Consider the following 24,575-nt stretch of genomic DNA (forward strand, 5'->3'; position numbering starts at 1 on the left):
TAAGCACAAGTCACTGACAAAATAACATAAGGTCATAAATATGGTGATATTCGACTAAAACTAAAAATCTCATTTGCATAAGATTTCCTCTTCACTTTTATAGCCTGCATTCCTTCCATGTGAACTTTGAAATACCACAAACTGGTTCAATTAGTTATTCTTACTAAATATCATTATTTTCTATTCTCTGCTTTATTTGTGCACTAGTTCCTGATATATATTATAACAAAAGAAAATTATACGACATTGAAAAGTAACTCATCTGGTGTAAAACAGGTCACATTATACTACAATGAATACATAGTTATTATAATAACAAGTAAAATGAGCTATTCATAGCAGTTACAAACACTCTTAAGAACAAATGTGATATTTATTAAGTAAAATTACAAAGAAAGTACTTAAGGTAAACTCAACAAAATTATGGTTTTCCCTTCTTGTAAAAAATTTCCTCTTTTGCAGGTGTCTCAGATTCAGAAGCTAATAGAAAACATCAAAACAAAGATTGATGAGCTTAAAAATATACAGAAGGAGCTTTTAGGTATTCCAAAGGATCAAGCAAGTAAGCCAATTGCAATGTCTATTTCTGTTTAACTGGTAGTAGAAATGTACTACAAAATTTGTTTTGTCCTCTCTTGGCAGAACTAAGGCAGGATATGGATGCTTGTACCGCTTCAATTCAGAGAATGATAACCCTGACAAATGCTAGACTGAAAGGTATGTGATGTTATGTAGAAAAAGTTTTAGTTTTACACAATATAACCTGAAAAATTAAAAGTAATATCCTTCACATTTAAGTTTTAATTATTTTATTCACTTTATTACCAAATGTGATTCATTTATCAATCATAACTGGATAGACCGCATCAAAATTACATATACACATAGAAATGAGTTATTTACAATTTTTCATATAACATATAAAGAAACTCTTCACAATGAGACATATATAACAAATGAAAGCAATATTATTTTGGCCAATCACTTTGGTCACTGTGTCCCCAATAGCCTGCTGAAAAAAATTCCAATAAAGTAAAATGGATGCTGTTTCAAGTCCTGTGCAATTTTCCTTTTGAATAATACTGGTGTCAGATCTTGTGTTCTAGACAGTAGACAGCTTGGTATTTCAATGTTCTCCTCATTGCAGTTGTGATAAGTATGTGTTTCTTGCCTCAAACTGAAAGCTCCCTGGTTTTCTTTTATACTGATGAGACATAAAACACATAATACCCAAAAACTGTCATTATTCCTAACCAGGTGAATACAGCTTTACAGTGCTCCAGTCTTTTGCTCGCAGTGATAATCCTGACAGCTTCTTTTTGTATCATTAACATGTCCCTACAGCTGAAGAGTGTTGGAATAGCAGGTCATAATTAATTTTGCTGTGAAATAGTGCATAACATGCTGTTATGATTACTTTCAGTGAGGTATGTTACACGGGAGGGCTTGGAGTACACACAGACTGTGTGCTCATTCATTGATAGTTTGCTAAACCAGTTGATTGACAGCCTCCAGTTATCCTGGCATCCATCCCTGCTGAGGCTGCACATCAGATGATGTGCTTTTTCTTCATTCTTTTTCATTTTATTTTGAACAAACCACTCTTTGATGTTTTCAAAGAACAAATCTGTTGTGCAGCAGTTTGCCCTTGGCAAAAATGGTGGTGTCATACTTTGTAGGTGGCACAAATTCAGTATTACTACAATTATATCAACAATTAAGTCTCACAAGTAGCACCTCAGCATGCAGCCTTGATTATCCATGGTTCAAGACCTACTGGTACCACATTAGTTAATATAGTTCTTGGAGTTTACAGAACATTACAGAGTAATTCAGAAATGAGTAAATTTGTACTATCATTAGAAGTTTCTATGTTTCCATAAATTTTTATAACTTAAGAGGCATTTACACTGGTGGTTTAAAACATTAATTGCATTTTAGTACTAAAATATGGTTTCTATCTTACATATTTATGATCCTGTCCTATTAACAACTTAGTGATTTGAAACAGTGCAGTGTACCGTGTTACACACAAAACAATCATAAAATAATACAAACAGCATACTTTTATCACCTTTGACTGAGGCAAATATGATCAGATCTATTCAAAGAAAATATGGTTGTGGTCCTCAGTCATTCCATATCACCAATTCATCTACTTAGTTACTGTCATTTCGCATGCAGCTCATTTTTCTGCTCTCTTGTTGTCAACATTAAGTCATTTGCAAGTTTTGTTTAAAACACACACTCTCTCTCTCTCTCTCTGCACAATTATGCATGATTCAGAGATGTGTTCACTTGCATTGCCAGTTCCACTTCATCAGTCCACCTCTTTCTTGGTCACCCTACACCCTTCTTATTACCTCTGGTAGGAACAGAAAAGCTAAATTTAGCAGCTATCTTCTAGATTAATATATTCAACATACAACTACCAGGATGATGGGGTGGACAGGTTTAGGACTGGGAGGTTATGGGAGCAAAGGATGTGCTGGAAGGATAGCCCACCTGCGCAGCTCAGAAAAAGCTGCTGGTGTTGGGAAGGATCCAGATGGCACAGGTAGTGAAGTAGCCCTTGAACTCTTAGATGTTGTGCTCTGCTGCTTGTTGCCACACTAGGTGGTCCACCTTGTTTCTGGCAACAGATTAGCAGTGGCCATTCATTCTGGTGACAGATTCCAGTCCTGGATGACAAGGGGGTCACTTCTTTGTGGATGGTTCTTGGGATGGATGTGAGTATCAGGTCTGTGTGAGGATATGGCATGGGAGTTCTGTTTGTGTAGTAGGTCAAAGGGTGGGGGGTGGGAAGGGGTGGGGGGGTACTGCCTGCCTGTGAAGGCCTTTGTGAGGCCTTCAGCATACTGGGTGAGAGAGTTCTCATCAGTGCAGATGCATCTTCCACAGGTGGCCAGGCAATATGGGAGGGATTTTTGGTATGGAAGGGGTGGCAGCTGTCAAAGTGCAGGTGCTGTCAGTGATTGGTGGATCTGATGTGCACAGAGGCGTGGATGGAGCCACCTGAGAGGAGGAGATCAACATCTAGGAAGATGGCATTATGAGTGGAGGAGGGCACTTCCACACTCCCGCCTAATCATTCCCTGGTCACCTTCCAGGAATTCCTAACTTCCAACTTGGCCTCACCATCCCTCCTCAGGTCCCTTCCTAAGAACAATAACCTTTCAGCAGAAGAAAGGGCTGCCCTACACAACATAAAAACAGATCTTGACCTGATCATACTCAAAGCAGACAAAAGTTCCTCCGTTATTATGATGACTACCTGGCAGATGGCCTCCGCCAGTTGTCCGACACCTCCATCATCAATCTCTGCCAAATTGATCCCATCCCAGAAGTCCAATATAACCTCCAATCCATGCTGAAATCCTTAGGCCCTTGCCAGAACCTCTTCCCTGAATCCAACTCCCTGCTCACCCCAACAACAGCCTGCACACCCACCTGCAACATGCTCCCTAAACTCCAAAAACCTAACAATCCTGGGTGCCCCATTGTGGCTAGTTACAGTGCCCCCACCGAAAGAATCTAAGCCCTTGTTGACCAATGTCTGCAACCAATTGTCCAAAACCCAGCCTCCCACATAAAGATACACTCCTGGAAATTGAAATAAGAACACCGTGAATTCATTGTCCCAGGAAGGGGAAACTTTATTGACACATTCCTGGGGTCAGATACATCACATGATCACACTGACAGAACCACAGGCACATAGACACAGGCAACAGAGCATGCACAATGTCGGCACTAGTACAGTGTATATCCACCTTTCGCAGCAATACAGGCTGCTATTCTCCCATGGAGACGATCGTAGAGATGCTGGATGTAGTCCTGTGGAATGGCTTGCCATGCCATTTCCACCTGGCGCCTCAGTTTGACCAGCGTTCGTGCTGGACGTGCAGACCGCGTGAGACGACGCTTCATCCAGTCCCAAACATGCTCAATGGGGGACAGATCTGGAGATCTTGCTGGCCAGGGTAGTTGACTTACACCTTCTAGAGCACGTTGGGTGGTACGGGATACATGCGGACGTGCATTGTCCTGTTGGAACAGCAAGTTCCCTTGCCGGTCTAGGAATGGTAGAACGATGGGTTCGATGACGGTTTGGATGTACCGTGCACTATTCAGTGTCCCCTCGACGATCACCAGTGGTGTACGGCCAGTGTAGGAGATCGCTCCACACACCATGATGCCGGGTGTTGGCCCTGTGTGCCTCGGTCGTATGCAGTCCTGATTGTGGCGCTCACCTGCACGGCGCCAAACACGCATACGACCATCATTGGCACCAAGGCAGAAGCGACTCTCATCGCTGAAGACGACACGTCTCCATTCGTCCCTCCATTCACGCCTGTCGCGACACCACTGGAGGCGGGCTGCACGATGTTGGGGCGTGAGCGGAAGACGGGCTAACGGTGTGCGGGACCGTAGCCCAGCTTCATGGAGACGGTTGCGAATGGTCCTCGCCGATACCCCAGGAGCAACAGTGTCCCTAATTTGCTGGGAAGTGGCGGTGCGGTCCCCTACGGCACTGCGTAGGATCCTACGGTCTTGGCGTGCATCCGTGCGTCGCTGCGGTCCGGTCCCAGGTCGACGGGCACATGCACCTTCCGCCGACCACTGGCGACAACATCGATGTACTGTGGAGACCTCACGCCCCACGTGTTGAGCAATTCGGCGGTACGTCCACCCGGCCTCCCGCATGCCCACTATACGCCCTCGCTCAAAGTCCGTCAACTGCACATACGGTTCACGTCCACGCTGTCGCGGCATGCTACCAGTGTTAAAGACTGCGATGGAGCTCCGTATGCCACGGCAAACTGGCTGACACTGACGGCGGCGGTGCACAAATGCTGCGCAGCTAGCGCCATTCGACGGCCAACACCGCGGTTCCTGGTGTGTCCGCTGTGCCGTGCGTGTGATCATTGCTTGTACAGCCCTCTCGCAGTGTTCGGAGCAAGTATGGTGGGTCTGACACACCGGTGTCAATGTGTTCTTTTTTCCATTTCCAGGAGTGTATGAACCACTACTGCACCAGCTCTCCACCATTTCCAAACCTATACATTCTGGGTCCCTACTCATCATTATAGATGCAACCTCCTTATATACCAACATCCCTCATGCCCATGGCCTTGCTGCAATTGAACTACCTCTCCCAATGCCCTTCAGATTCCAAACCCATGACTTCATTACTCATACACCTAACCAACTACATCCTAACCCATCACCTTTGAAGAGAAGGTATACAAACAAATTAGTGGCACAGCCATGGATGCCCCCATGGCATCCGTCTATGCTAACCTCTTCATGGGTCACCCAGAGGAAACATTCCTAGCTTTCCAAAATTCCAAACCCCTGGTCTGGTTCAGGTTTATTGATGACATATTTATAATCTGGACCCAAGGCCTTATCATCATTCCTCCACAATCTCAACAGCTTCCCTTCCATTCACTTCACCTGGTCCTTCTCCACCCATCGTACCACCTTCCTAGAAGTCGATCTCCTCCTCTTAGATGGCTCCATCCAGGCCTCAGTCCACATCAAACCCACCAACCACCAAAAGTACCTGCACTTTGACAGTTGCCACCCCATCCGCACCAAAAAGTCCTCCCATACAGCCTGGCTACCCGTGGCAGACGCATCTGTAGTTTGAGAACTCCCTCGCGTAGTATGCTGAAGATCTCACAAAGGCTTTCACAGAAAGGCAATACGTTCAGACCTAATACACTAACAGATATGCTGTGCCATATCCCCACACACTCCTGATCCTTTGTCAGGGCTTTGATTATGTATCATCATGCCCTGAAATGGAGGACATCCTACCCAAGATACTTCCATCGCCTCCCAAAGTGCTGAGGCCAGGCCACTTGTGTAAGCAGCCATGTTGTATATCAGCTCTGCTGCAACCACAGCACAGGGTTTTAGATTGGTATGACAACCAAGCAGCTATCAGTGGTGCAACATGCAGCAGAGCACAACATGCAAGATTTTAATGACTGCTTCACAACCTCTGCCACATGGATCCTCCCCTTCACCACCAGCTTTTCTGAGCTGACTTGAGCATTGGCATTCCAGGACCTCAGTCATAATGAAAATTATAGAGCCATGCATCAGTATGTTATTCTTTATCAGAAAGTTTATCCTTTCAAAATGGATGATACCTTTGATTACTGGCTAGTGTATGTGTGACAATAGCTAATCTTGTAAATTTTTGTAAAAAATAATGAAAAATTTTGTTGCTGATATTAATGTGTAGATACAGGGACAAAATAAAGAGTTAACAACTTTTGGTGATTTGACTTCGTATAACTGATTGTACTACTATTACTTTCTTCTACATAATCTCTTGTTAATCTAAACTTGCAATGTGACAGACTAATAAATGTTACATTATCCCACCCTCACACATATAAAAAGTTTTCCTGGTGTTGGAAAAACAAAATTCACTGCTGGCAGTTAGCTGCTCCATTTGGGAATTGCCAGTTACCTCCATTGGGCGTGACCCCCACTGGAATTGGGGAACACTCTGCCACCAGCAGAGTTGGAGGGTAGTGAGAAAATATACTTACCATGAAAAAAATAACTGATCCTCCAGGTTGGGCACTGGGCTATCAACCTGTCCCATAAAAAAAAATCTTATTACGGAACATCAAGAAAATGCCTCAGAGGGAAATAGAAACAAGGAATATAGAAAATGGCTTATGAACAAGGACTTATGATTTGGGACGTGGCACATTAGGACTTTGGCAAACCTGGAGCTCACAATATTCTGTCAGAAAAACTTGACAGATACGAATTGGATCTTGTAGCACTGCAAGAAATTAGATAGCCAGGAACAGGAAAAATGGAAATGGACAGGCACATTTTATACTATAGTGGATCGAAAGATGGAAAGTACCAGAAGGGAGTAGGTTTTATGGTCAACAAAAGTTTGATTTTCAACCGACTGATGATAGAATACCTGTCATGACTCTAAAAGGAAGATTCACAAATATAACAATAGTTACACTACGTGCTCTGACCGAGGAAGCGGAGGCCGAAAAGACAGACAGTTTTATGAAATTCTCAAAGAGGTAATTAGGAATAGCTGGGATTGAAAGCCCCTACACGTAATGGAGTGAGACTACTAAGCTGTGCAAGTGCAGCCAACTTAAGTGTTATGAACTCACACTTTCCTTGAAAGTACATTCACAAGGCAACTTGAGTATCAGCAGATGGAAGAACTAAAAACCAAACAGACCATGTCCTGGTAGATCAACAACATAAAAGCAGCATAATGAATGTGAAAACCATAAGGGGAGCCAAGGCAGGGACAGACCATTATTGTAACAGAGATACGCCAAAGAACAGCCATAGAAAAGCCAAGGAGAGGGGAGGGGGAGGAAAGAGCACAAATGTCCATAACATTGACATAGACAGATTGAAGGCTAACGACAGGAGTTTCTCATTAAGTTGCAAAACAAATTTGATGTTCGAACAATAGAAGACAACCATGACATCGAAGATCATTGGGAAATGATAAAAACAAATATCGAACAAGCAGCACTAGAAGTATGCAAATAAAGAAAAAGAAGGAAGAAAAATTTGTGGTTTTCAAAAGAAGTGAAATAAAGAACAGCAGCAAAGGAAAACCACCTACAAGAGGATTCCAATGACAGTAAAGAAGCACATTAAAATTTTAAAAGATAAACTAAAAATCTTCTCAGAAGGAAAAAGAGAGAACATGTGGATAGTCTAATCGAAAGAGCAGAGGAGGATAAAAGTGCAGGGAATGCAAGAGAGTTTTACAGATAGATCAGATTTTTCAGAAAAAGATATATACAGTGGATGTGTGGCAATAAAGATAAAGGTGGTAATACAGTTCTGGAAAGATCCAAAGGTATGGAACTTTGGATGGAATATTTTGAGGAGCTTCTAAATGTTGGAGATAGAAGTACAGAAACAGAACTACAACATGAGTATCAGAGAGTAGAAACCTTCATGGATCTGCCGACAATGAAAGAGACAACAGACTCAACCAAAATACTAAAACACAACAAAGTTCCAGAGAGAGATGGTGTAACAGCTGATCTGTTTAAAAAGGGAGGAATAAAAATTGAAAAACAAATAAGACAAACTTGCTATGACCATCTGAAATGAAGGAAGAATGCCAGAGGAGTGAACAAGACTGATAATAATACAATTCACAAAAAGGGTGACAAACAACAATGCAGGAACTACTGAGGCATCTCAGTAATTGGCACCACCTGTAAAATATTCTCCAAGATGTTCCAGTCAAAATTAGAGCCGCATTTCCAAAAGATAACAAATGACAAACAAGTGGGATTTATTAAGAATTGATCAACTACTGATGAGATATTCATATTGAAAGAAGACATATCAAAATATTGGGAGTATAACAAAACAATGGCAATACAATTTGTTGATTTCAAGAAAACCCATGACAGCATATCCAGAGATAAGTTGTGGGAGAAAATGTAGAGATTCAGAATACCAAAGAAGATCATATATCTTGTGCAAGTGACACTGAAGGGCTCAAAAGGGGCAGTGAAAATGGATGGAGAATAATCCAAGGCATATGACATAAAAACAGGAGTCAGGCAAGGAGAAGGGATATCACCCCTCTTGTCCAACATTGTAATACAGAAAGTGCTGGACACAGCAAGTGAAGCAAAGTGAAGCAGAAGAAGGAATTAAAAGAGGAATAAAAATAAATGTACTGGCCTTTGCAGATGGTGTAGCACTAATCACTGAAAATCCAAGTGATCTTAAAATACTGGCAAAAAGGCTCTTTCACAAGGCACAGGAATCTGGATTAGAAGTAACTGATGAGAAAATTAAATTCACGAGGGTAGAAAGAAATTACAGAACAAAAAGACAGGAAACTCTGCAGATCGATAACCATATGTTTGAAGAAGTAGATGAGTTTAAATATCTGTGGATAGTAGTAAACAATAAAAATGATGAGAAGCAAGAAATAGAGGTGAGGATCAAAGCTGCAGCCAGAGCATCAAACTCCCACAACAAACTACCGTCATCTAAAATTTTTTCAAGAGGAACCAAAATAAGAATGTGTAAAACCATAATAAGATAAGTATTACTATATGGGGCAGAAATATGGAGAATAAATAAATAAAAGTAAAATCCTGCCAAAGATATTTGGACCAATCAAAGGAGAAGAGAATGGCGAAGAAGAAAGAATAAGGAGCTCACAGAGCTATACAATGAATCATATGTAGTTGCAGAAGCATAAAACAAGAAGTCTAAGATGGGCGAGCCATGTCTGTAGGAGAGAGCAGGGATCTTTACTGAGCAAAGTCTCAGAGAATAAACCAGAAGGATGAAGATCTCTAGGCAGGCTGAAAATGAGATGGAGAGACCAGGTTGCCAAGGATCTCCAGGTAGTGGGAGCAAGGAAAGATGTGGAAGACAGAATACTGCAGAAGAGGCTACTTGATGAGGCCAAAAACCTGCTGTGGTTTGTGGAGCCAGGAGAGTAAGAGTATTTAACTGCAAAGTGTAGGAGTAGTGGCATCAAGTTCCTGATCACTAGACTTTGCACCAATGTCTTGTTTTACACAAGTTTGACTGAAAGCATGAGGTGAGGGCATGTGGCACTGTTGATAGAAGCCGTCTGTTGGATGGTGACATTAAGCTTGGCGGCCCCTTTGGTGCTAGTCGTGAGTAGTAAAAATGTGCTGGCACTGCGTTTCATCCTCTCCCTTCTCTCATCATCATCATCATAATAATCATACAAAAAACACACACACACACACACACACACACACACACACACACACACACACACACACACACACACACACACACCATTAAAAATACTGCAGTGGAGGCATATTGCAAATACATAAAAAATAAATAGATGAATGTGACTCAATGAAATTAATTGAATTAGAAATCAACAACTGACAGCATTGTAGCATTTCATTCCATGCATACAGCAGTAGCTTATAATATCAAAAACAAGTTGTGACATTTCAGTACTTATGACTAATTCTGAGTACTCTATTATTTTCATGTTCAGGAAAATAAAATAAAATTATGGTCAGAGAAGGAATGAAGTTACATGATTGAAATTTCAACTTCATTTTTTATATCCAGACTGTGCCAATATTGCGCGTGCTACAGTTTTAGAGATAAAACTAGTTTTAAGTGGAAGTGCCACTGTTTACTGCAATTTTATATTAAATATAAACTTTTTTCACTTTATTGCTTAGTTTCACTGTCAAGATTTGCTGATAATAGCCCATACTGGAACAGAACAAAACTTCAAATTTTTAATATTCTTAGCACCTGACAGAGTTTGTCTTTTGTAACAGTGGATGGAGCTTACTGTCAATGGTGAGGTTATCACCATTTTGTAACAGTGGTTTGTAAGTATTTACTAATGCAAAGTTGTTCAAAAAATGTTATCCTCATTTCAGAAATGGAAGAAGATATAAAGAAAGATCAAACTGAAGATTCTAAGCCCAAGTCAGTTGTCTTGAGAAATATAGAAAAGGTTCAATACTCATCTTTAGTGCATATGTTTTCTGCTGTATATGAAAGCTATGCTATCCTGATATCAAATTATAAGGACAAATCTGCTGCTCTGCTTAAGCAACAACTGAGGATAAGTAAGGACAGTCTCTGTTTTGTCATTCATTACCATCAGACTTCTCAAACATACACAGTTTAAGTACACAGATGGCAATAACGTAAAAAGTAAAGCTTTAATGGAAATGTAGTAATTTATTTCTAATTATGAAGATATAATACAAAATTATACTTTGAAGATACCAATTTGTTGTAGATAAAAGAAGTGGCTCAACCACAATACATTACAATACTATTTTTTTACATACACGTATAAAACTAATGTGGCTTATAACCACAAATAATGTAAATAAATTACTACTTGATCACCTTTAAACACCTTGTATTTTTACCCCTGTAGAGAATGTTATAGTTCCACATGAAGAATTAGAGGAATTACTGACAGAAGAAAATACAGCATTATTTTCAAACAATGTAAGCAAAAACATCATGTTTTACTGACATAAACTGAGTGGTTTGGTACTTACTAATGGACAAAACAAAGCATTTTTCCAAAAGATTTTAGCTCTTACTGCTGAAGCAAAGATGGCAATAGATCCTTTGCAGTCAAGGCATAGAGAGCTTCTCAAGATTGAGAAATCTGTCCGTGAGATGAGGGATCAGTTTGTTGAACTTGGAACATTGATTGAGAGGCAGGTACGTACATAAAAAGTATTAGCTCAGTACACAAATTTTATTATAGAAAATACACATTAAATTTTGGCTGTAATCTTTGGGTGGCTCTTCTTTATTTTCTGAGATAAGGAAATGTTGGAATAAGAAGCAGCCTCAGAGAATAATCATCAAGATGTATACAGAGTTATGTTCAAGAGCAATGGTCTTTTTTCTCAGAATTCATTTCATAACAGTGCAAAATCTTCTTACGTACAACTTGTATATAAAATATTATTTATAAACATTTGGTTTGAGTTTTTCTGTTGATCAAAGACATTAGATGAATCACTGGGATTTGCAACACACTTTTTATGTTAAAATTCAACTGTTAAAGATTCAATTTTAGTGTGCCATTATTTATGAGTAGGTTTGTAACAAATTTCTTTATCAACCACAGAAGTGAAATTATTTATTAGAAGGTTCATAATACAAATTGAAAGATTTTTGGAATAAAAAAAATTTGAAATTTTGGATAAAACTTATTATGGCTCTTCCTAATGATGTGGTAAGAGTATGACCAAATCAGAATAATGAAGAAGAGAATTACACACATTATCTGTTCTTACCTGTATCAAAGACAAAAATGCCAAACTTGAAATGAGTGAAATATAGAAATTGTAAAGTTTGGTTGTTGGCATCAGTCTGTAAGACAGAAAAAACTAAGAGTACCTTCCTAACAATTCATACAGGAGATTGGATGTTATGCAAAACTTTGTAACACATATTACACTGTTTGTGCCATTTCTCAAAATGGACAGCTGAGGGTCTCTACCCACATTTTTTGCTGCCAACATGTGAATACTGGACACATCCTTCCAAAATGGTAGCCACAGATGTTCATAAACCATAAATACTGCATGGAGGTGAGTCCTCTTGTGAGAGAAGGAATTCATATGTTAAAGGGTAGTGCTTGATAAGGATGTAAATGAGAAGGGCTCAGTTTTCCCACTTGTCAGGTGAAGCTTGTCCCATGCTTCCAGTCACTTGTCATCCCAATTATACATGGGCCTCTGCCTTTCAGATCACAGTATATAAGAGCACTATCCATTGTGCACCTGCAGTTATTGCGCAGGCCTCCTTAGCTACCTAGTTTGTTCTCCATAATTCTTTTACTGACTGGTACCCAACAGGATATCACCTCGTACATTACAAACAAATTAAGGTACTTTGGATGAGAGGAGAAACAAAGAATTACTTACTGGATTGTAATTTTATGGATCACTTGTGCTTCCCTTCTTGTGGACAGTTGTGTTCTGTGCTTTTCTTCAACTACTTGGCACAGTTTCTTTTGTTTGAGTTATATGCCATATTTTATGATTAACCCCGTAACACAGACACTAATATCTATCAATACCGCAATTCATCGCTGAACACAATTTGATGCAATTCATCAGCAATGCACGCTTTCTGGTCATGGCACCATTCCAAATTCAGATATTTGTGTTGTGCTGGTTATGGCAGCCTACACATGGGATGGTAATTCCATAGTCTGGCTGCTGCTAGTATCCAACCAGTGGTGTGAGATGACACAGAATGTTGCAGGTAGTCCATTATTTGGATGGTATGTACATATGGGAATGGGCTAGGAGGTGCTAGGTGCACAATTTGGTGATCCTCCCATGGTAAGCAGACATGGTCGACCGAAACCTTTATGGTGAGTATTCCAAAAGCCTCAAAAATGTGGGTATTGCACAATCTGACTACCCAGCCAAATGGAGACCCGCAATGAGGGGCCTCCTCTTTCAAACATTGTCAGGTACTGATCATACTCTATCACATGATTATGCAGTATTTTCATGTCCTTCACAGTGATCACTCAACATCTGAAGCTGTTCATGGCCCTAATATACTCTGCCATGCCTTGTAACAACACTAAAACTGTCTGGTGGTAGTACTACCTGTCACAGAGAATTGCAACTCTAATAATCACTCTCATACCTACCAATGGCGCTTATGTGTATGAAGTTACATTGATGTCTGACTACGTCATTTGGGTACTTAAATTTTTTTCAGACAGTATATATCACTCTTCTTTGCAGTGTGAGTATTCAACTGAGACTATATTCCTGTGTCTTTCTTTGTAAATGAACATCTGAAAACAGATCTTACCATTTCTGCTTTTGCTTAGGATATTAACTTTGGTATCACTGGCGATTCTTACATGTGATCAAACTTTCTTATTATTTTGTGACACATCTTTCAGTAACATTCTGCTACACTAGTGACTGAAGGCTTTATGCATTGCCCTTTTGACAGCCAAATGTGTTACATTCTGCATCTCTCTACCTATAGGCCCATGCTTTGTTTCATGCCTCTTCTGTGTTAGTCAATGTTTCTTTGTAAGTCTCCTTACAATGTATACCATGGGGTATCTCATCCAATATGAACTGATCTTCGTGTACATACCTATCTATTATTTAGTCAACTATTCTTCTAAATTTGAGCCACAGTTCCTCCACATTCTCAAGTCTAGAGCTACAGGTTTGTATGATGCCACTTCCTCCTTATACAGTGTTCTGAATATATAAATGTTTCTACTTGTTTCAGTTGCCCTTTGTGATTTGGTAATCATGCTTGCTGCAGCTGTTCCATGGTCAGGGTGGGTATCCTCCAAGAGGTTATGTCAATTTGGCGTTATTAATGCCAATAGGTTAGGTTAGGTTAGGTTAGGTTAGTGATCAACGTCCCGTCGACAACGAGGTCATTAGAGACGGAGCGCAAGCTCGGGTTAGGGAAGGATTGGGAAGGAAATCGGCTGTGCCCTTTCAAAGGAATCATCCTGGCATTTGCCTGAAATGATTTAGGAAAATCACGGAAAACCTAAATCAGGATGGGTGGAGACGGGATTGAACCGGCGTCCTCCCGAATGCGAGTCCAGTGTGCTACCACTGCGCCACCTCGCTCGGTATTATTAATGCCAATATATTTCTCTCATGAGTAGGTGTCCAAATTATCTATTCTAGGTAGTTTTCAAACAAAGTATTTAACATTGTTTTGTAGGATGTGTCATCACACTTACCATTCATAAAACTGTATGTATTCCAAACAATTGTTGGATGAGTTAAGTCTCATTCAATGATGACAATGCGATTACAGAACATACATACTAGCAAGCCGAGGTTTCCTCTTAGTTTTCAGCTAAATTGGGGAATGGATCTGGTGGCTGGTAGAAGGATCCAATCACAAATTTATACTCACCCTTGATACTGAGTCTTGCCCAAACCATCTTGCATGCAGCTTCAGTGTCTATATTCCTTAAATTGAGCTACTTTTCTATTGCAAGAAATATTCCACCCCCATTTCTCATTTAAAATGAGCACCTCATCCATGCCCTAAATGCCCAAGGGATGTTGACCAGCTGTCGTGTCACCCTTTGCCATGTCAATGTGGTATGGATGGGTATGAGTCAGCAAACCAGTCTCCCAGCCATTTTGCCAAATTTTCAGACCTTGGAGATGCTTCTTCTTAATCAAGTAGCTCTTCAATTGTCATCATGAGCTTGAGTGCATCCTTATCAGTCTTTCCATCAAAGAAAAATCCTTGGCAGTACTGAGAATCAAACCCAAGTCCTCCCCCTGACAGCTAACTTTGCTGACCACTCATCTACAGAGGGACTCCATTTACAATTAGTTTATCCTTTTGTATGCCTTTAGACTTGCCCTAAAAATTTCACTGCTCTCAATTATTTTTAGTCATGTTTCTGTATCTAGCATTATATAAGCTCCACTGCTACTTAGAAATGGTTCAAATTCTGTCACTTTGTTGTGAATGCTTCATTAGTTAACCATTAGTACTTCAATAGTCTCACGTGTTTGGGAGTGGGGTGGGGGGGGGGGGGGAGGGGAGGGGTGCATTTCTTTGGACCTTAGATGAATACTTCAGGGTCTCATATAGCTATCACTGTCTTGACAGGAACAAATATTATGTAACCTAAAAATTCCCTTTATGCACCCCACACACAGTTACCTGGGCAGCAGCCTTTGATGTGCACTGCTCCTTAGCCATTTATTGGGAACTCTACAGGGTGTTCCACAAGTCACAATCAGAAATGTTTAATGTTATTGTATTGAAACAAGAAGCAACATGAAAGCAAACAGGAACATGAAACAACTCCCCATCTCTAGCGGAAATTGTATTTAACAGAATATGATACATGCAAGAACGGAGTAACACAGAAACAAGTGCTCTTACATATTTCAAATTCTCTCTGTATACTGATAACCATTCTCAGCACAGAGTTGGATTTGATGCCATGTGCTCCTGCATACTCAGTGCAACATTTTGGGAAGGATCATTCTCTGGGGAACTGGTAATCTTTCCTTTCATCTCTTCAGCAGAAGCCATTGAATTGCACAAATCTTTTTTATTGCTGCACATTGTTAAGTGTGGCCTTCTAGGTGGCCATATGAGAGGCCTTCCGCAACCAATCCATAATGGAAACTGGTTGTTCAACTAGTCTCAAACAGGAGCTCAATAGTGTCCAGGCACATCATCACGTTGCATAACAATATCATCCAGCATGCTAACTTTGTTGAGTTCAAGTAACAGCCAATGAGGTTATGTCTGGAGGTACACTGCCCTTCACAGACCTATCACAGAAATAAAGCCCAATGGTAAGGTCACTGGAAACATTGGCCCATAGCACAACATTACGAGGATGTTGGTAAATTTCTTCATAATAAGTGTTGTCTTTTGCCCAGAGTTAAACATTTCAAGACTGGGAGCTAAGATACAAATCACATTTATCTGTCATCATAACCTTACAGCAAACCACTAACGTTGGGGAAGTTGGAATGTAACCTTGAGGTTGGTTATCATGTGGTGCACTCATTACGAAATTTGTCAAGTGTGTCAACTTTACCTTTGAAATAATTTTCGGTTACCGTTCTTGAAGTTAATTGCTGTAGTGGACCTGCTATTCAGTGCCACTAAACCACGCCACGTGATTTCCTCTACTTTTGCAGTTGGGGCAAATGCTGAAAGACAGCTATGATCTCTTTGAGCTACTGAAATGCTGTAATCAGGTTTGTGAGAATTCTACTGTGCTGAAATGACGTAATTAGGTTTTTGAGAATCCTTCTGTATTATTATGGCAATGTTTCTGCAGTACATTTACTTTTACAATGACAGGTGACACATATCATTCATAAGTTGTAGTTCACAATAGGCTGCAACATGTATATGTTAAGTTTCGCCTTGTCAGTGTGTGGAGCCGCTGGCTTGTGCACCCCATTGCACATTATGTTCATTCAATTCATTTCAGTTATTGTTATTTCATTATTTTCTCTCAAAAGTCATTTAAGACAGAATCCAATCTTATTTTTAAAATAAGTCTTCATTGAGTAATTCTATTTGTTTTCACAAAGGATAGAAGTACATCTAACAAACTTTGTTCAAAATATTTGTCTCCAACTGATCATTTATTTGCTTATTACATTCTATTATATATTAAATAATTTTTCCATTTTGCGCTTTATTGCTCCCTTTGTATGGGATTACTATGGATATTGTTTCCTTTTTATGCAGAAGAGCACAGTAAATAGTTGAACTGCTTAATCAGGCTGTATCGTGGTTACTGAAATGTAACTTTCTTCCTTTTCACTCTTAAATTATTTATCACAGGAGCAAACGTTTCTCAAATCTATTGAGACTGAAAAATGATTAGGTTTACTTTTACCACAAGGAGTTACATGCTGACATTTAAATTCACAACATTCTCTCCAAGCTCAAATCTCAGATTTCTGATAAGTCAGACTCGTGCAGAAATGTGAATGCATAGAATCATCAGTGCCTGGATAAGTCTATTAGCCTTTAACTGTTTTGGAGAACAATCCAACAATGTGACTAACAGTTACTGTAAGAGCAGTGCTTACATCTCATTGTGTGGGCACATACAGTGTACATATTTTTCCACTCTTCTAAGCGAGTGTCCCTATATTCATGTCTTTATGTAAAAAAAGAAAATTAAAAAAATTAATGGTTCAGGTCATTCCTTTCCAGCAGTTCTAATTGTAGGCCACCACTTCTAAGAGTCCACCTACCCTTGACCTCACCAATACCTACACAAAATCGTGTACACCCCTGCTTAAATCTTTAACAGCATGCACAGCGTCCGACACTTATTCTCACAATTACAAAGTTTCTCTATTAACATATCATCTCTACCCAGTTATTCCAACACATGTTTCCTGACTTCACCTTTTGTAGCTTCTACTTATGTTTCTTGCGATGTTATAAATTATCTTCCTATAAATATTATCTGTTAATTATAGTTTTCTTGGGATATACTTACTTTTACATTTCTTTACTATCAAAGCGGTCAATTCCACCAACGCAAAACACCATGCAAAAGAGCAATTTGAAATACATGAATGCATTTATTTTTCATTCCTTAAGTTGCATACTTGCAGTATAAGCTGGAAGTTCTCCCGCAATTTCTCAATTTCTATAGAGAGTAACTCTTTGTTCTTATACTGTATTTACTCTTCTCCACAATTATATGACACATCTACTTAATGTCTCATCAATGCTTTAATAACTGTTGCCTTTTTACTGGATTATTAAGTCATTTATCCAATAGTACTTGCTCTTCAGAGATAACTTGAGTCTTCTATATTAGTTTTGCTCCTCATCTGTCAAATGCTTCAGCAGCTATGACAGCGAGATAATTTGCTCCGCAAACTATCTGTTTTGTTTTTTTTTTTTTTGTTTTTTTTTTTTTTTTTTTTTTTTTTTTTTTTGCTTGCATGTTAGCACATCATACTTGCCTTAAATTTTTTTCAATGTCCATCCACTCTCCCCTTTTCATTATGTGGCTAACATATGTATTTCCACAAACATTTTGTCTTCATCAATGTATTGTGTATTTGTTTTGTCACCATATGTACGTTGCTGCAATTAGCGCAGAGTGGTCTGTAGAAAGGTAGGGTTTCAGCAATATAAATGTCTGAATGTAGAAAGATGGATGATACAATAAATTTCTTTAAGATGGACAACACTGTATAACATTTCTCATAATCCATTCCATGATCTGCAAGAAATAAAGCTTTGACAAAATAATTGTTTGTCTCTTTCTTCATATTTAAACTGAAATAATATGATGTAATTAATACACTCCAGAGATAACACAGTGTTCATGTGTTATGCTCGCAGCTCCGGAAATTGACTTTAATTCATTTACTCTAACAGCTGACTCTTAATGCCTGAAGGTGCTGCTTACTTTACTCATCACTTATTTTTTTAAAAAAAGTCTCCTTTAGCTTTGACTAAATGTTAAACAAAGAAGTAATAATGCCAGAGAGCCTCAAGTAAGTAATGAAATTAAAGCAATATGAAAATAAAGTATTTCCATAACGAACAACGGAAACTCCAGGTATCAACAATGTAGGAAAAGATATATTGCTTCTTACCATAAAGATAACAAACTAAGTTGCAGACAGGCACAACTAAAAAACACATACACATACGCTTTAGGCCTCAGCATTCATTGGAGAAAGATGAAGGCTGAGGCTGAAAGCTTATGTATTGTGTCTTTTAATTGTGCCTAACTACAACTTAGTTTGTTATCTTTATGGTAAGTAGCAATCAGTCTTTTCCTACATTGTTGATTTTTCCCATGACACTCAAAAAAGAAATGAATTCTTTACTTTTTGAGTGGCATGGTGATATTGCATCTGTAATGGTCAATATGTCTCTTAGATTAATTACTACAACCTCTTTCTGGGTTGGGAGAATAGAACATCTTAGATCTTTATCTTTACATGTTGCATTAAACAATACGCGTATTATTAGCACATACTGCACATCTATGTAATATAGAATACCTAATCCAACACTGAGTCCATTAGCAACAAACTCAGCTGTTTCAACAGACAGTGAAAGACATGACAACTACATGTATTCATAACTAACATTCCATTAATATATGCGTTCATATTCATACGCTGACTGGACTCAAACTTATGATCAGTACATACTGCAGTATTTCCACTTGTAATCCAACTTTCCTGAAGCACATTGTAATTTAAACCCAAATCTGTTGAGAGTACTCATTACAGATTAATTTTTTTTTTGACATTTTATACTCTAATATATTCCCTAGAACAACAAATTTCAGTATTCCCCAAAGAATTGATGGTAGCAATAGTAAACTCAACCTTCTCATGTACCTTTTATAGGCTCTTGTAAAGATTCTTCCAAACTAGTTAAAATGTTCAGGGCACCAATCACTTCATAAAATTCTTTATTTTGTTCTTGTATTTCTATCCATTCTTCTGTATCTGAGATTTAATTACTTAACATCTTAGGTTCTTAGTATACCCCTTTAAACTGCATTCACTTCATTTCATATCAGCTTACAGTGTTCATTTACATTGTCTGTAAATCCACACGCAAATTTAATATTATTGTTTCTAAACTAGAAATCCTGTCTACTTTTGTAGTTACCTCCTCCTCCCCTTGTCTGTTTAAATTTGACAGTGATTGACCTTTGGTTGTAATGCTATTAGAGAACTCATCTAACTTCTCTATTTTTTTAATTTCCCTAAAATTTCTAATAAATTACGTTCCATGTTGTGGGCAGTAACTGCCATACAGTATGGACAATAATGCCTTTATTTAGTAATGAGTAAATACTGCCAACAGGCCACTGCACTGAATAAGTGTGTTGTTGTATCGGTTGGCTGCTGCAGGGATGCCATCAGAGATTGCTGCTGCAACTTTAGTCTCAAAATCACAACGTTGAATTCTTCCAAATTCTCGATGAAATTTTTCTCTAGCCACTTGCTGGTGGTTATTTAAGCACATGAATATCTTTGTTATGGTCAACTAATGTTCTTTCTTGAACTATTGAGGTCAGTCAACACTCATTTGGTTTTAATCAAATTAAATTTATTTCACCTCGATTAATCAAATCAATTTAAGCAGCACCACTCTGTGTGCCTACTTATATCTTTTTTTATTACTGACTTATGTTGCTCTAGGCATTGTGTTTCTTATTCTGTCAAAATTCATGATAAATCTTGTTTATTATCATGAATGCTCTCTTCTTTTAGCACTTCTAATTTGTGTCCTGCAATAGGATGTCAAAATAGAATGTAACCTTGTGGTTGGTTACAGTGAGATGCACTCCATACACAGTCTGTCATTTGATTGAATGTGTGACAATTTTACCACCTAAGTAAGTTTTGGCCACTGTTCTTAAAGTTAACTGCACTAGTGGAGCTGCTGCGCAGTGCCACTAAACCATGTCATGTTACTTCTTTTCCTTTTGCAGTTGGGGGAGGTGCTGAAAGAGACTCTGGTGTATTTAAGCTATTGAAATTGTGTTATCAGATATGAGATAATTCTTCTCTACTATAATAGCAATATTCATTTTTACAATGATGAGCGATGAAGATCATTCACAACAGATCGTAACACATATATGTTATGTTTTGACATTCGACAGCCAAGTCAGAATGACAGTTCTCAAGTATAATCCTTTAACTGTTTGGTCTTTTACATTCTTGCCAGCACCCTTTATCTCTGCGGCTTCCAAGGCACCACCGAGCTCCAACACCAAAACATAAGCAAGCCATCCCCATAACTGGAGACGTGGAATCGCCATTGTGCGTTGTCGATGTCTGGAGCTGGTGGTTTTTGCACCCCATCTGCACATGTGTTAAACTAAAGTGTGCATAGTGGGATGTTCCACACTTAAAAAATAATGTGTTATTCTGTAGAATCCCATGTTACACCAACTATTTGCACAAATAACATCACATACTGATATTATAATCACTTAATTCATTGGTGCTGCCACATAGAAACGGACAGTAACTTCCCTTCTGAAGAATGACACATTGAGGTTCTGAGAATGTTCATCTCCAATTCCTTGTCGATTTTTCTGGTGAACAAAGCAATGATGCATTTAAGTATTCAGTGACCTCAATATCACTGTCATATTTCTTGGGTTTTTCACTGTGTAGTACATTTGCCACCAATCCAGTTGCAAATGCCTTTCTTTCCCATTTCTGAAGATTAGCCTCCACTGGGACATCTTCCTTGAAGCAAGTGACAGCAACATTGTAATTTGATGCATGGGAACTGAGTGACCTCTATCAGAAAACATACATACTATGGGCAGGCTACATTATTTTCAATTTAGAACACATTTCCAGGTCCATGTAACTGCAAAACTATATGTTACATTCATTGAATAGTTTCCAATTGTGACTCTGCTCAACCTCGGACAATTCTCAACCTTATGATACAAGTCAAGAAAGTTACAACCTAGCTTTTCACTGAACCTTCCAAGTATCTGGTCATAGCTTCCTATTCCACTCAGAAACTGTGTGGCCACAATCAATTCTCAGGACAATGCTGCAGATTATGAGTGTTATTTAAATTCTATGAGGAAAGCTGATTTTCTCAACCTTCTCTGCCATTTGATGGAATGAGGGAAGTACAACTGCAGAGCCAAGATGACATGCATAATTCATCCAACCATGTGTCATGAGCTACAGCTGGTTGCATTCTGCTCTTTCAATGGCTGCTGGCACTGCTTTTTCGACATGATGAATGGGGACCTCAGCCATGCAAACTGAGCAAACTTGTTCCTTTCATTCCTAGGTGCCATTTCCGTAATGTTTACTGTTGTTTTCTGCATGTTTAAACTACCAATGATGAACTGATTTCCACCCTTTTTCATTGGCTTCATCCTCCACTCCCCCCAACAACGTGGAATACAACAGGTGTCCCTACAGATGAAGTGTGTTGCACTGGCTCAGTATCAATTTCAGGTGGAGACAGCACATCAAACCCCTTACATTACCACTGATTCACCACTCACAGTCTCATTGTTGAGTTGTGATGGATCCTGTATTTCCTGGGGAGGAGACAGTATCCACAGGAGAGAACAGCACTTGAGTCACGTTTGGCATCTCCCGTACATGAATCCTGGTAGTTTGCAAAAGCATTATTCAATCACTGACAGCATGCAATGCAATTTCCAGCTGCTTATGAAGAGTAACTAACTGATGAGGTCATTGCAAAAGAGCTGCTGGCACTCAGACTTCAAAATAGAGCTCTCTGGCATAAAGAATTAATTGTAGATACACTGTCATCCCCTTTAGGACATAGAGAATTCGAATATCATTTTTAACCAAATTTTTTACTGCTAAAATTTGATCGACTTTCTTTAGAAATATAGCTCTCCTCTAGCCATTTTTACTAGCTACTAACTGCTCTTCCCAAAGCACAAATATAGAGAGCTGTGTATTACACTGAAATCAGTGTAGTTATTATTATGTTTCTGTCAAATGGTTTGCAAGTTTACGTCACCATTTTGAACTGCAATTACATACATTATACACACATCAAAAAAAGTATTGCATCATCTTGCTACCAATAGTTCCAGAACCTGTACATAACATTGGAATAGAGATCAACATAAACATCATTTCCACCCTTGTTATTACTCATTAAATCCACACACTGCATGTTGTACCACCATACAGCAAGACCTTCAGAGGTGGTGGTCCAGATTGCTGCACACACCAGTACCTCTAATACCCAGTGGCATGTCCTCTTGCATTGATGCATGCCTGTAATCATCGTGGCATACTATCCACAAGTTCATCAACGCACTGTTGGTCCAGATTGTACCACTACTCAACGGCGATTAGGCATAGATCCCTCAGAGTGGCTAGTGGGTAACATCATCCATAAACAGCCCTTCCATGAAGATGAATGCCTGGCCAATATGCTGCCAATGTGGTTGCATTATTGGTCAGAGGATGGCCTTCACATATCGTACAGCCATTATGGCACCTTCCATGACCACCAGCGGTGGCCATCGGCCCCACATAATGCCATCCCAAAACATCAGGGAACCTCCAGCATGCTGCACTTGCTGGACCGTGTGTCTCAGGCATTGAGCCTGACTGGGCTGCCTCCAAACATGTCTCCAATGATTGTCTGGTTGAAGGCAAATGTGACACTCATCAGGGAAGAGAATATGATGCCAATCCTGAGCAGTCCATTGGACATGTTTTTGGGCCCATCTGTTCTGTGCTGCATGGTGTCATGGTTGTAAAGATGGACCTCGCCATGGACATTGGGAGTGAAGTTGGGCATCATGCAGCCTATTGCGCACAGTTTGAGTCATGGCACAATGTCCTGTGGCTGCACGAAAAGCATTATTCAACACGGTGACAATGCTGTCAGGGTACCTTTGAGCCATAATCTGTAGGTAGTGGTCATCCACTGCAGTAGTAACCCTTGGGCAGCCTGAGCAAGGCATGTCATCGACAGTTCCTGTCTCTCTGTGTATCCTCCATGTCTGAACAACATCGATTTAGTTCACTCTGAGATGCCTGGACACTTCCCTCATTGAGAGCCCTTCCTGGCACTAAGTAACAATGCGGATGCAATCAAACTGCAGTATTGATTGTCTAGGCATGGTTGAACTACAGAAAACATGAGCCGTGTACCTCCTTCCTGGTGGAATAACTGGAACTGATCAGCTGACGGACCCCCTCCGTCTAATAGGCACTGTTCGTGCATGGTTGTTTGTGTCTTTGGGCTGGTTTCGTGCTATCTCTGAACAGTCAAAGGGACTGTGTCTATGATACGATATCCACAGTCAACATCTACCTTCAGGAGTTCTGGGAACCAGAGTGATGCAAAACTTTTTTTGGGGTGTATATATCTCACTATATTCAAGTTTTCCCCCCTTAAGTGATCTTACTCTTGTTTCAAGTATGTACTGTATAATTTCCATTCAGTTATATTTCACAGCAAGGAGTTTTTCTTAATGATTGTTTTCAGGGACAATTGTTTCCCTTTTAACAAATACCTATTTTATCCTATTAGCATAACTGTGTGGTTTTTTCTCCTCTGTATTTTTATCCTATGATAAATTTTGGAATTGTTCTGGTATTTTATATGTCTTTTTTCTCCTCTGTATTTTTATCCTATGATAAATTTTGGAACTGTTCTGGTATTTTATATGTCTTCAATATTTTGAGCAGAGCAGTGCCCCAAGCAGACTCGTAACAGATAAGAAACATTTAAAGAAAATAGTTTCCTTTCCATATGAACTAATAATAATTTGTAATTTCAGGGTGCAACTATTGACTGTATTGAATACTTCGTGTTGCACGCAGAGGACAATACTGAGAACGCAAAGCGAAGAATGCAGAAATTAAAGAAAAAAAAGAAAAAAAGAAGAAACTTAATGTACAAGGTATTTATTATAGTGCTGTTTCCTCATTTTCAAATACTTGTAGTAATTTTTTAAACTGTGAGGAGGTAATATCATC

General features: G+C 39.3%; 1 protein-coding gene across 1 annotated transcript in view; it reads left to right on the forward strand.

Annotated features, from left to right (window-relative positions):
• Positions 1–24,575, forward strand: part of LOC126261620 (syntaxin-like) — an 82,107-nt gene that overhangs the window by 56,152 nt on the left and 1,380 nt on the right. Inside the window, exons 3-8 of the mRNA XM_049958555.1 lie at positions 463–562; positions 643–717; positions 10,446–10,637; positions 10,958–11,031; positions 11,116–11,253; positions 24,377–24,499. Of these exons, the coding sequence (XP_049814512.1) occupies positions 463–562; positions 643–717; positions 10,446–10,637; positions 10,958–11,031; positions 11,116–11,253; positions 24,377–24,499 (702 nt within the window). The remainder of the gene's footprint in view (positions 1–462; positions 563–642; positions 718–10,445; positions 10,638–10,957; positions 11,032–11,115; positions 11,254–24,376; positions 24,500–24,575) is intronic.

Source organism: Schistocerca nitens, chromosome 1, assembly GCF_023898315.1.
Source record: "Schistocerca nitens isolate TAMUIC-IGC-003100 chromosome 1, iqSchNite1.1, whole genome shotgun sequence".
Lineage (NCBI taxonomy): Eukaryota > Metazoa > Arthropoda > Insecta > Orthoptera > Acrididae > Schistocerca > Schistocerca nitens.